The sequence below is a fragment of the Tarenaya hassleriana genome, unplaced genomic scaffold (assembly GCF_000463585.1).
Source record: "Tarenaya hassleriana unplaced genomic scaffold, ASM46358v1 Cleome88, whole genome shotgun sequence".
NCBI classification, from domain to species: Eukaryota; Viridiplantae; Streptophyta; class Magnoliopsida; order Brassicales; family Cleomaceae; genus Tarenaya; species Tarenaya hassleriana.
Window position 1 is genome coordinate 5,244 of NW_010971205.1, and position 13,300 is coordinate 18,543.

The following is a 13,300-nucleotide window of genomic DNA, read 5'->3' on the forward strand; positions in this document are numbered from 1 at the left end:
ACAACGAACAATGGATTTCCTTATTCATCAAATATGCAAAACGAATAAAGAAAAATACATTCATTCACTTAACCAAAATCATGAACTGTCAATACAAAATGTCATGGTACTCATATCGTTAAGCAACATAGAGCATATAAACCAACATCTGTATTGTAATATATCCAATATTTAAGGTTCTTATTGATTTTATCAGATTTAATGGATGATATTATTGATATGGAATATGAGCGAATTGATCCAGACGAAGATACACAATTAGATAATACTAGTGGAAGAATTGAAATCAATTCTTATGTAAAGTCAATCTTTGAAATGTAAAATGAGACTTACATACGATGTGTGGGATCATTTTACTAGGATAAGTGAAACCCATGTTGAATATAATCACTACAACAGGTCATGCTCAAAAGGCGGATTCACATGGAACTACAACTTTAAGAAGGTATTTGACCACGTTCATGTCCACATCCATGACCATGCCAATAGTTATAATTTCAAAACGTCATATTTATCTCAAATAATACGGTAAAATCAGTTGGACGAGTTTGATGATTTTTTATTAAGAGCTAATTATTTTGTTCAACAATAAAGAAGATGTGGATCGAATCTTTATATTTTGTGAATTCCGTTGTTCGATATTGTTATTATATAACAGTATTATCAGTATGAAAAATTGACAATGTTTTTTTCAATGTATCAACATTCGACGCTTTTTCTCCACATAATTGCAATATATATGGAGATAATTTTAAACATTGCAGAATTATATTCTCGCATATATTTAAAATCTTGGTACCTCAAATTCAACCAATCATGTTTGGTCCTCAGATGAATTACATATTTTTGATGATCAAAACGATATTTGAGTGATTCCCATAAATTTGTGATATTACCTTTTGTTCGATATTCATCTTTTAATGTATTATCAATATGATATTCGCAGAAATATTATCGATACTTATAAGCTTTTGATGTCATATGTCCTTTATCGCTTGTTGCAACAATCTTTTTTTCGTTTAAATACATTTTGATATCAAATGTTAATGTCATATAATTTTTTCAATAAGTATCAAGGGTAACGATTTCGAAATTGACCAAGTTCGACATGTTTATCAAAAAGAGAACAAATTTATGTTATTCATAATTATTTATTCAAGTACGAATTTACGATAAATGATATATAATTATTCGTATAATATAAGAAATTAATATCATTCATGTTGTGTAAAATAATTGGAGTGATATAGTAACCCAATACAGAAATAATAATAATATTATATAAATAGTTAGCATAGTAAAAATATAATAAGGTGACATATTGATATTGGGTTTTGGAGATCCCTGAACATGCGTTCATAACGGTTTCTAGGTTTCCAATTTGGATTTCACGCAACATAATAATATGTAACGAACTCAATCAACAGATCTTGCATATAATGATAAAAGTATCAATATATCAATCCATTTTGATCCAAAGACATGTCACAAACGCTGAAATCAAACGCTCTTTACAAGTAGTCCATACTTACGGGTTTGTGTCTGCTAGACCACGATCTGGAGGTTGGAAACAAAAACTGAGACGTTCCTGGGAGATAGAAGACGACTGCTAGAGAGAGAAAGAAAGGGAGAAAAATATTATTTTTCTATTAATCTTACTTAACCCTAAATTATATTTTTTAAACACAAAATAAAGAAGTCATTATAGTTTTTTAAACCTATTGGACCTATTGGATCTTCAACTTAAGACAGCTAAAACCTATTAGAATATAGATCCATTGGATCACCTAAATCCATCTAATAAATTTCTAATAAGTTTCACAAACCGACCTGGTCAGAGTAACATATCTATCAATTAATCATTCATAACAATATTTATAGTTTGGTGGCATAATCGATCATCACAATAATAATAAAAATATTTATAAACATTCATATCATCGACTATTAGTTGAGTTCTCGAAATCTATATGAATGTGATATAAATATTTACGATTAACTTTACATTATTCAATGGTGGTTGACTCTATATATATATATATATAATAAAATTAAAAACAGAATCAAATTTGAAGAATGTTTTAAAATGAAAAATAATTAAAGATAAAAATTATATATTCGTTACGTTCGGATGATTTTTTAATTATAGATAATGTATTGTATTGTGTTACAAATAAAATGTCAATAAAGTCAATAATAATAAAGAAAATGAAAAGAGAGGATTGAAAGAGAAAGTGAACGTTTATATTTGGGTAAAATCCATAAAAAAATTTTAATTTATAAAATAATGAAAAACAAAATTTTAAACTTTTTGTTTATTTCCAAACTTGTAGAATATGACATTATAATTTTTAAACTTGTAAAATATTTCATTATAATTCCTAAACTTATTAATTTGTATTAGAAAAAACTTTGACAATATTGATTTAAAAATTAATTTGAAAATTATAATGATATATTTTATAAATTTAAAAATTATAATAATATATTTTAAGTTTGAGAATAAATTTATTATATAATAAATTTAAAAATTTATTTTTCACCGTTTTACGGATTTTACCATTTGTTTCCTATATATGACAACACTTGCACATTAGCCTACTGTTTAATTTCTTCGTACCGAAGAAACAAAAGCATTGGGTCTCTGGAAAGGTCCAATTCCAATGGGGTATTATAAAAAATAATTTTACTTTGATATTTTGACTTCAACACATATTTTTCTCCAACTGTGATCATGTGATCCGAAATACAGTGTGGTCACATTTTGATCTCATTGCTGATAACGTTAAATTTATGATGTTTTAATCAAATGATTAGTAAGACATACTATGTATGAATATAATAAATTAGTGTGATCCTTATAAATTTAATGTTATAATTAATAAAATTAAAATGTCATCATATTATATTTATATTATATTTATTTTAGGTGAGATGAACGACATGATCACTCATACCAAAGGACAAATGTATTTTTGATTTAATGCCCATTCCAACAATGACTTGTTTCTTTTCTCCGTTTTCTTTTTTAAATAAAGAGGCTGTGTCCGTATAAATTCGGCGGGCTTTCGTCGTAAGCTCCAGCATTTCTCAGTTTCTCTCTCTTCTTCTGCAAGCTTTTCTTTCGACTCCCAAGGCTCGAGGGGGAAAAAAATGGAAAATGGCGAGACGTCTAGTGATCTTCAGTCGCGCCCATGGCAATCGTACAACACTGTCTACACCAACGCCAAAGCGGGTGGTTCTCGGATTCTCACTCTAGGGTTTTTAATCCTTTTTTTCTTCTCTTCTTTCGTCGTTATCCAATCCCTTTTCTGATGGTATTATCCATCTGACAGGACATGAGTAATTTCGCTTCAGTTCGCAGTTTATTACAAATAGGGTTCGATTTTGATGTCCGAACCATGCGAAGTTGACTGGGCATACATGATTTGCGTAATTTGATCGGATTGGATTTGGAATGTTATGTTTCCAAACGAACGATTTGGAATTATTTTGGAATTTTCGTTGCTTATAGTCTCATAGAGCTTGCTTATAGTCTCTGCATATATTTGTGAAAAATCAAACTCCTGAATTTACGTCTTTTCTGATTTCCTTTTACATCCGTTCAATGAAAAATCGTGAAGTTTATGATCATTTTCAGATGTTGAATGTTTATTTTCTGAATTGCAAAGTCCCCCGGCTATGTGAATCCGCAATCCGGTTTCACTCAGTTCGGTAATACATGACTGTATACGATTTTTTCTTTAGGAATGGAGGGAGTTGATAAGGAGAAAGTCCAAAAGGTTGTATACGAAATGAGCAAGGGATCCAAGTATTTTCAGAACGAGGAACGTAAGGAAGCTCTTATTCGACAAAAAATCGAGCACATGCGTGAAAGGTGTTCAAAGCTCGCTTCTTCCGATTTATCTTCTTATCAGAAGGTATGAGGTTACCAATCTATGTTCAAAAATATGAATGCTGCAGAAATCTTAATTTGCTCTCAGTCTAAGATGTTTGAAGTCCAAACTGATGTACTCAGCACTATTGGAGTTGGCACTCCTTGTCAAGTAATGGTGGATATAATATAGTTTCTTTGTTTTCTATTTCCTGGGCTATCTGTTACATGTAAATAGCACCAATCTGGATTATGATACATAATGGGAACTGCTGACAAAGAATCAGTAGGAAGACCCTTTCGAAAATTTAAGAAATTGTATAATCTTGGATTTATAAATAGACTCACGATAAAATTCATAGGAATAACTCTTTTCTTCTTACCTTTTTTTGGCAATAGGGAAGAACTTTTTTCTCTGTTTTGATTATGTCAGCTGCAAAGTATGATGTTTTATCGTTTTGAAGGTGGTGGATAAAAGGATTTTAGAGCTAGAAGCTACACGTGACCTCTCCAGAATTTGGCTGCATGTCGATATGGATGCTTTTTATGCTGCTGTTGAAACTTTGAGTAATCCTTCACTCAAGGGGAAGCCCATGGCTGTTGGAAGCTTGTCCATGCTTTCTACAGCTAATTATGAGGTATTCCATGGTTTTGGTTTGGTTGAAGAAACACTGCATGGATGATATAATTTACTTGTCGTGGCTCGCAACTTGTACTTATTGTTTAGTTTTTACAATCTATCTTAGGCAAGGAAATTTGGAGTTCGTGCAGCAATGCCAGGCTTCATTGCTCGTAAATTGTGTCCCGACTTAATAATTGTTCCTACTGATTTCACTAAGTATATCCATTATAGTGATTTAACAAGAAAAGGTTAGTTTTTCTTCCTTTCGCTGAGGATATGTTTAAGCTTCCATTCCCTCCTCATTTCTCTCTTCTTACCTTTTATATATGTGCCTCGTTTAGTTTTTAGGAATTATGATCCTAATTTTGTCGCTGCCAGTTTGGATGAAGCCTACCTCGACATTACTGAGGTTTGTAGAGAAAGAGGCCTTTCAGGAGGAGAAGTAAGTGTGAGCAATGATATGCATGTTCTTTATGTGAGATAATTTTTTTACTTTGCTTACTAGTGGATTCTTACAATTTTGTTCTGTTCGGGTCTTCAATCTGTGCAGATCGCAGAAGATCTCAGATCTTTTGTTTTTTCTGAGACCGGTCTGACATGTAGTGCTGGAGTAGCTCCAAATCGCTTACTCGCAAAGGTTCCTTGTCTATGTGCTTAACATCCAAGTTGTCTCCGAACTCTATGTTTTTCGCTGGTTTTGCAGTTGTACATGTGTCAGAGTGCTCTAAATTATTGTTTTGCTGAATAATTTTTCCTTAATCCATCCCTATCACATTTCAGGTTTGCTCAGATATAAACAAGCCTAATGGGAAGTTTCTTCTACCAAATGATCGTGTGGCTGTCATGACATTCATATCTTCCCTTCCTATAAGGAAGGTATGTGATAAGCACATTGTTGCATTTTCTTTTGAAATCACTTGTTCGTCCAAGAATTTTTATGAAGGATTGATTTAATTAGGATACATCCAATTAGCTATTCATAGCCCCTCCCCTCGATTCCTTCAGTCTACGGATTGTGAACAACTTTCACCTAATGTGAGAATTTGAAGTGTGAGGCCTTGAGTTGTGGTGCTTTTCTTCATCTTATTAGTATAAAGCTTGCTTCTGAGATAAACAAGAAAATTGAATAACAGGTTGGGGGAATCGGTAAGGTGACAGAACATATCCTGAAAGATGCTTTGGCAATAAAAACATGTGAAGACATGGTACACAAGGGATCTCTCCTCTATGCACTTTTCTCTTGGTCTTCAGCAGGTAGTATCTCCTGTTTTCTTTTACCGTTTCCTTTGTGTGGAGCTGGATTAGTCTGTTTACTGTGTCTTAGTGTAACAAGGTAAGAAAAAAAAGGTGTCACCTTTCAGATTCAAGACAACTCACAATTCTATATGGAAATTTGTGGTCAGAATTTTCTTTTCACATCTGAAACTGATGGATTTGCAGTCTGATAGAACCCACCCAACAAAGTCTCAAAGCCTATGGGTAGAACTCACCCCAAAAACTAGCTTATTGGGGGAGGGTGCCCATGGTATTATATTGACTCAATTGTTCCCATATATTTCCGATGTGGGACTCTAACACAGTCTTAATTTGAAAAATTACTGGAGACCAGTTGCAAAAGTGTTTGGTATCTTCATTTCCAAATTCCAGAATTCTAGGGAATAGAAAATAGATACAAGTGAAGGATTATCCCCTCTATCTTGCTACTCGCAACTGCAGTTTCATGTTTTGCACTAGAGTATATGCCAATGCACTAATTACATAGTACAAATTCCACAATTTTGTAGATTTTTTTCTTTCTGTTGGACTGGGGCTTGGGAGGACAGATACCCCTCAGGCGAGGTCTCGTAAGAGTATTAGTAACGAAAGGACATTTGCCGCTACAGGAGACGAAATGGTGCTTTACCGTAAATTGGGTAAGTTGTTCAACCGTTCTTCTTGTATTTTTCTTCTCATGTATCAATGTATCATATGTTACAATGATGCAACTGCAGATATCAAGTGAACCAGTATATATCTTAATAAATTTTGATCCAAATGGTTTACAGTATTCATATTGTGCACAAAACATAGTTCTAGTCTTCATGTGGGAGTTTTTGATCATGTGTAGTCATAGAAGCTTATATAAATAATTGTTTTTCCCTTAGACATAACACCTATTGAACCACGCCATCTCTGTTGTTTTGGCAGCTGAAATTGCAGAACTGCTGTCTGATGACATGAAAAAGGAGGGCCTGTCTGCAAAAACGTTGACACTTAAATTGAAAACCGCCTCTTTTGAGGTGCTATTCCTATTAATCCCTCTTTTCTTTGGTTACTATAAATTTGCTTTCGGAATTTAGTCATTCCGTCCCGTCCTGAGAAGTTTGTGCTCATCTTCTTCGGAATCAATCAATGTGCATAATAATGTGACTGCCCTGCAATCCTCAGATTAGGACCAGAGCTGTAAGCCTGCAAAAGTACACATTTTCAAGCGAGGACATATTAAAGCATGCTTCAAAACTGTTGAAGGCGGAACTTCCCGTTTCTTTAAGGCTGATAGGTACTAGTTATTTAGTGTGGTTCCATCTGGTTTCTGTAGGAACTTAAGTATCATATTCATTGAGATTCCAAGTTCCAGAGATTTAATTTGTACCTGCAGGATTGCGTATGTCTCAATTCAATGAAGAAAAACGGAATGGTGATGCTTCACAGACCGCTATTACCAAATTCATTGTTCCAACAGATTCCTTTGGGAGAAATCTGCATAATCATGGCTCAATGGATTTAGATGCTCGTAAAGACTGCTTAAGTAACGACAACAGCTTGAGCTTGTCCTTTGATACTCATGAGATGAGCTACGATGACGATGGCAATGTCATGGAAGCTGACCCAAATCAAGAACATGCAAGAAATGAAGAAATCAACACAGTATATTTTCTCTAGCTGTGATCTATAAATTTGACACTCGGATTTTTGTTTTTCCGTATTTTGTCTCTCTTTCCTAATCACGATTCTCGTTTTCCTGACATTCAACTTTCCCAGAGGAACACCATGGATGATTCTTGCCATGCATTTAGAGCTCTAGATAAAGAAATGTCGCAACTCGTGGAAGTTGATGCATTGCTGGGGAAACACGAGGGTTGCAAACAAGATACAATGGGTGAGGAATCATTTGCAGTTTCGCCAATTAGGGAAATGGAGCAACTATTTTGGGTCGATGGCCTCAAATGTTCGATATGTGGGATTGAGGTGCCTCCAAATTTTTCCGAGGAAAGGCGAGAGCACTCTGATTTCCATCTTGCGGAGAGACTTCAAAAGCAAGAATCCGTTCCGAGTTCTTCAGCCACACCCATCTCGAAACGGAGGTAAGATACCATACTAGTAAAGTTAACGCTCTTGTTCTCTCTGTTGCTCACGAAACGGTTGTAAACAGTGTTAGGGCCGTCGAGAAAGCAAAGGGAAAAAAGGGAAAGAAGCAGAAGTCGGGGCCAAAGGAGAGCAATTATATTCCCATACATGCATTTTTCACAAAGAGCAACCAAAACTTCTGAGCCTCTTCTTCCACGCAAGTATTTATAGTATTGTGCATTGTTGAAATTATTTATAATTAGATCGGTATAGTTCGGCTTAGTATAGGTTGATTCTTAAATAAATAACCGCCCATTTTTTAATTCCATAGAGTTTAATGTTGTATGGTATGGAAGAAAAATAAATTAGTACAGATTTCACAACCCTTGAAGATATATTTTGGCTAGGATTTCCTAATGTCTATTTAATCCCAAAATTTGATATTATATTGTCTATTTTAACTATGTTGAAATTTACATTTTTGGTTTAGGTTTGGTCTAAGTATTTACATATTCAATTTGTTTTGTTTTAGTAATATTATAACTATTCAATTTTTATATTGAATTGAATTAAATTTTGAGAAAAATCGCATATTAATATCGGAATTTGTGGAAAAATTCTAGATAAATACATCAGTTATAAATTTTTTAAAAAAATATGGGAATTTTGATTAATTTCCACATTAAAACCTTAACTTTTAAACTGTTATTAGAAACTTCTATATCTGTATATAATGGTGGTTTTATAATCATTTAAAAGTTTAGCATTTAATTTAATTACAACTATTTAGAGTAATTTAAAATTTTATCGTTGTTAAAAAATTTCAGTTTAATTTAGAATTTTACAGTTTAATATAGAAATAAAAAAGAGCTTATATATTCATATGGAAATTTTAAATTCGTATATATATTTGAGTTTTTTTATAAGTTTTTTTTATAAGTTTGTGATTAGTACGTGATTTCTCCTTAAATTTTTCTAATTTTAAAATATTTATAATCATTCAATATTTGTATCCTATATATATAATGAATTCAAACATATTAACTTATAGAATCGAAATTGCCGCCCTGCCTGTACCCATAAAATACCAAAATCAAAATCAAATATCTCTGATTTTTTCTGAACAAAAAAAAGCTGTGTTAGATTCCGACCACGTGTCACTTTTGAGCTAGATATTTTCCCAAAGACAGAGACTCAAATCTCAACACAGAATCCTAATCCCTTGGAAGCCTCAAACGCAGAAAATGAAACTGCTCCCGAACCCACCAAAACCCAATCTCCCACCGCCCATCGCCCAAAACAAACCCAACGAAACCAAATATCTGCCGTCGATGTCGGAGATCATGACGTCATCCAGAGATCGGAAACTGGACCTGAGGATCCAAACGGTGGGGCCATTCTTCAGGGTCACGGCCAATAACGCCGAAGGAGGAGGCGGTGAGCTAGGGAGAGCTGAGGGAGTGGTCAGGCCATGGTTCGGCTGCGGGAAGATTTTGCATTTGGATTCCATCAAGTTGAAGCCCGAAACTTTGGCGTTGAAGGAGCGTTCCCTTTTGGGCGTTGGATTGTTCGTCGGAGCCGTAGCGGTGCGTTATGGCTATGACTGTGGCTGTACAACTGCTCAGCTCCTCGCTATCTATGACTCTGATGTCTACCACTCCAAGGTCTCTCTCTCTCTCTCTCTCTCTCTCTCTCTCTCTCTCTCACTTGATTTTTATAAATCTAAAAATTGGAATTTTTTTAGTTGATTGATTGATTTTTTTTATTATCAAATGTGACTTTTTTAAGAAAATTAATTTTATAATAATTTAATTGTAATTTTTTTGTTTTTATATTTTAAAAACCCAAAAACCTCACCCACCTTAGTTTTTTTAATTATGTCACCGTCCATTGTTTTCAAATTACAATCAAACCGAATTTAGTTTTTGTTTAAAATTAAACCAAGCCCTAAAATAAATCAAACTGATTTTTGTTTGTACCAATTTATTTGTTTTTCCTTTTGAATCAGAAGCTATTAATGAAATTCACAAGTAATTTGTTTTTTTTAGTAGCTGATGAAAATGGTATTTTCTTTAATTTAAAAAAAAAAGCTGGTTAGGTTTTACAAGAGGATGGGGTTCGAAGCCGTCTATGAAGTGAAGGGTTCATCAATGGGAGACATGGCTCACATGCTGACGTGGGGCGGCGTTGGAACTCTTATGGATGCCGATGTCGAAGACCTCCTCCTCAAATGGTCCAATGTTTTTACCAAATCCACTGCCTAACACATTTTCTTACACACTCCTTGTATTACTTGATTTTTCTCCCAAACTATGGGGGGTTTCTATGTCAATACAAATTTACATTTTCCCAAATCCAACTTACCATTATATTATCCAAACAATTGGTAATTTTTTTATTGGATAAGCGGTTCTCGTGAATCGAGATACAAACTAATCCTGAGATCATAAACAAATCATGTTATTGTTGAAATTATACTCCCGTTTTCAGCTTGAGATTTGAACTTAGGGCGATATAAAGTTTTGCATTTCCGTTTTACAGGTTGACCTAATCAAGTTGGGTAACAATCGGTAAATTTTTGGAATAGTTTGTCGGGTAATTTAACCGCTACGTATTTAATCGGATTTTCGACTTAAGAAAATGGGACCAAATCGAACTAACAATGGTTTAGTTTTAGGAAACATGAAGTTATAGTTAACACTCCAAAAAAAAAAACGAGTGAATAAACACAAAAGGATGACGAAATGAGATAGGTCGGATTCGTTCCTTTGTTTTGAACGAGCAAATAAAATAAAATATTTTTTACGAAACAGTTAATTAAAATATCTTTTGATGGAAAAAAATGGTTTACGAACCTCCACAGTACAATACATGAAAAAGAAAACAAAAAATTTTAAAATATGTACCCAAATTAGTGTTAATTTAAATTATAAAAATCTTAAATGTAACTATAGTAGGGTTTAAATATAAATAAGTTACACCACATAAATTATATACTAAATAAATTATTAAAAGTCTAAAAAATATTATAATTTGAAATCATAAGACTAAATCAACTCTAGAAAAAATACAATTAAGGCCAATAAAATACATGTACGAATAAGATATGAGATGAATGAAAAACTAATTATGAATACATAATTAGGAATCCCAAAACAATTTGTTACAAGTTGTTTTAGTTTTAGCGGTGGAAATCCTTTCAGTTTTTCAGAGAATTCTTTCATTAACTTACATTCACTAAATATTTCAGATTGTAATTGTAAGTCCATTTAATTTAATTAATTCTCCTTTGACACCCAACCAAAATATCCATGAAAATTTATTAATAGATCAAGATTAGTCAAAAAAGCAAACAATCATATTTCTATTAAAATACGCTTTAAACTTGATTCTAATTTAAAATATCATATTCATCATAAAAAATTCTGAACTATGACACTCAAATTTTCCGTCGTATATCGTCTATCCATGTTGCGACGGATAATTTAACTATATGTTTAAGAGGAAAATAACAAACCAAATATTAAAAAATTTATAATAATTATTTACTTTTATTTAGATTTAAAACATATAATAAAATATGATTTCTAATTTAAAATATATATATATGGTCATACCAATATATATATATATATATATATGGAAAACTTTTTGTTTCTTTATATATAATTATATAAGCATAATTAAGTATTATTTTTTTTATTCATCTAATTAATTTGGTAATAATTTGTTTCATAATTAGTTTTTAAATTACAATTTTAATAATTTTATTCCAAAAAATAAATAACATTTTTATGGAGTTAGCTTATAATTTTTTTTTATAAATATAACTATTTAAACATTTTTATGCAAATATTGTAATTTACAGTTTTTTTATAAAGAGTTTAAGATGTAAATATAATGAAATCACAAAGAAAAAGATAATTTTTCTTAAGATAGTCGGTTTAAGAAAATTATCAGATCAAAAAATAGAAAAAATCGAACCTTCTTCCGATATTATTCTTACTCTTGAATTTCACGTATATAATCATTTTTAAAAATTCTAAATTTATAGAACTACTTCATCACAATCTTCTTCCTAAATCCAGAAATTACAGAGACCAAACAGTACCGATTTTTTTTCTTTTTTTATTTTATTTCCGAAAAGAAACCCTACGAACACAAACATGAAACATACGTACATGCATACCCAATTGACAAGATTAGGAGAGTGTTCGTTTCCCAGGGCGATCGGCGATCTTCAACGTCTTCTCGATGAGATCTCTGGTTTTTCTCCGACAGATCTCCACCTTAACGCTCGAGCTCTTGTCCATTTTCACGTACGGTTTCTTCTTCTTCGACGTCGTCTTCTTCTTCAGCATACCCACCTTCGATTTGATCGTCTCCACCAGATTCTCCAGTTGGATTCCCATAAGACTTCCGATATAAACCCTAAGATTTCAAGGGGAGTCTGCGTTTTGGGGCTCAAGCATTCTTCTGAGTTTTTTTTTTTTAAATAATATTACACGAAACCAAACGTCTATGAGATGCTTCTCGCATTTATCAGGCTTTGACATTTATGGGGCAGTCGGTGGGAAACAGGGCATAGACTTGGAGATAACTTCGAGAGTGCCACTGGGTTTGGTTTTCGTTCAATCTTTGACTGTGGTTCTGGCCATTAAATAAAGGGATACATTTATTAATTATTTCATTAAAATTAAATTAAATAAATAAAATAAAATTCCAGAAATATTACTGAATGAATCATATTAATATTGAATTTTTCAAGTTCAAAAAAATATAAGTTTATAATTTAACAAAAGAAATATTGAATTTTTAAAATTTTTTATAAGAATCCGATACACATAGGTATAAAATGTATCATATAAGTATCTGAATTTTTAATTTGATCTAATTATTATCCTGAATACTTAAAATATTTCAAACTGATATATTAACTTATGAAATCGAAAGTAATTTTTAAGTTCAACTCATAAAATCGATGGAATTAATGAAACTTTATAATAAATTGTAAATATTATGGTATCGCAACTTATTCTTAAAAAAATACATTACACTGAAAATTTGGTCATGTAAATCTTTCATATGTCAAAGAAAATATTAATAATTTCATCGATTTTATGAGTTATGATATCAATTTGAAATACTTTATCGTTTGAGGTATTAATTTAGAATATTAAAATATTTAGAGTATTAATTAGATCAAATTAAAATTTTGTATATTTTAAAAGGTTGAGCTAATTATATAATAAAAAATAAAAGTTATTAGTTAGATTTTTACAAGATAATATTAATAATATTTACATTTAAAGGAAAAAAAAAGAAAAATCAAATGAAAGGAGTGCACGAGGATATTGTCATGGCTATGGAGTAGGTCCCATACCATTTTCCATTCCGTTGGAAGGATCATAAAATGTGAATTCAACTCCAATTATCACGTCCAAATTTATTTAAATACTTATTTTTATTCATGTGAA

General features: G+C 31.9%; 3 protein-coding genes across 3 annotated transcripts; 2 read left to right on the forward strand and 1 right to left on the reverse strand.

Annotated features, from left to right (window-relative positions):
• The first annotated feature begins 3,062 nt into the window (after window positions 1-3,062).
• On the forward strand, window positions 3,063-8,267 carry LOC104803441 (DNA polymerase kappa). The gene is made up of 14 exons (XM_010527373.2): window positions 3,063-3,235; window positions 3,748-3,920; window positions 4,339-4,512; window positions 4,621-4,744; window positions 4,838-4,938; window positions 5,047-5,133; window positions 5,277-5,372; window positions 5,630-5,750; window positions 6,281-6,409; window positions 6,684-6,775; window positions 6,924-7,035; window positions 7,135-7,403; window positions 7,518-7,840; window positions 7,909-8,267. The coding sequence occupies exons 1-14, from the start codon at window positions 3,154-3,156 to the stop codon at window positions 8,024-8,026; spliced, it is 2,001 nt and encodes a 666-aa protein (XP_010525675.1). The 5' UTR covers window positions 3,063-3,153; the 3' UTR covers window positions 8,027-8,267.
• Window positions 8,268-9,006: 739 nt separating this feature from the next.
• LOC104803442 lies at window positions 9,007-10,177 on the forward strand. The gene is made up of 2 exons (XM_010527374.2): window positions 9,007-9,487; window positions 9,914-10,177. The coding sequence occupies exons 1-2, from the start codon at window positions 9,068-9,070 to the stop codon at window positions 10,085-10,087; spliced, it is 594 nt and encodes a 197-aa protein (XP_010525676.1). The 5' UTR covers window positions 9,007-9,067; the 3' UTR covers window positions 10,088-10,177.
• A 1,621-nt stretch (window positions 10,178-11,798) lies between these two features.
• On the reverse strand, window positions 11,799-12,348 carry LOC104803443. The gene has a single exon (XM_010527375.1). It carries the CDS (start codon window positions 12,233-12,235, stop codon window positions 12,026-12,028), a length of 210 nt encoding a protein of 69 aa, XP_010525677.1. The 5' UTR covers window positions 12,236-12,348; the 3' UTR covers window positions 11,799-12,025.
• Between the last annotated feature and the right edge of the window lie 952 nt (window positions 12,349-13,300).

Bases quoted from the DNA above. Each gene is read 5' to 3' on its own strand.
- LOC104803442 (XM_010527374.2), top strand. From the start codon at position 9,068: ATGAAACTGCTCCCGAACCCACCAAAACCCAATCTCCCACCGCCCATC. The intron at 9,488-9,913 runs GTCTCTCTCTCT...TAAAAAAAAAAG, and splicing joins CTGATGTCTACCACTCCAAG to CTGGTTAGGTTTTACAAGAG.
- LOC104803443 (XM_010527375.1), bottom strand. From the start codon at position 12,235: ATGGGAATCCAACTGGAGAATCTGGTGGAGACGATCAAATCGAAGGTG.
- LOC104803441 (XM_010527373.2), top strand. From the start codon at position 3,154: ATGGAAAATGGCGAGACGTCTAGTGATCTTCAGTCGCGCCCATGGCAA. The intron at 4,745-4,837 runs GTTAGTTTTTCT...TGCCTCGTTTAG, and splicing joins TAGTGATTTAACAAGAAAAG to TTTTTAGGAATTATGATCCT. The intron at 6,410-6,683 runs GTAAGTTGTTCA...TTGTTTTGGCAG, and splicing joins GGTGCTTTACCGTAAATTGG to CTGAAATTGCAGAACTGCTG.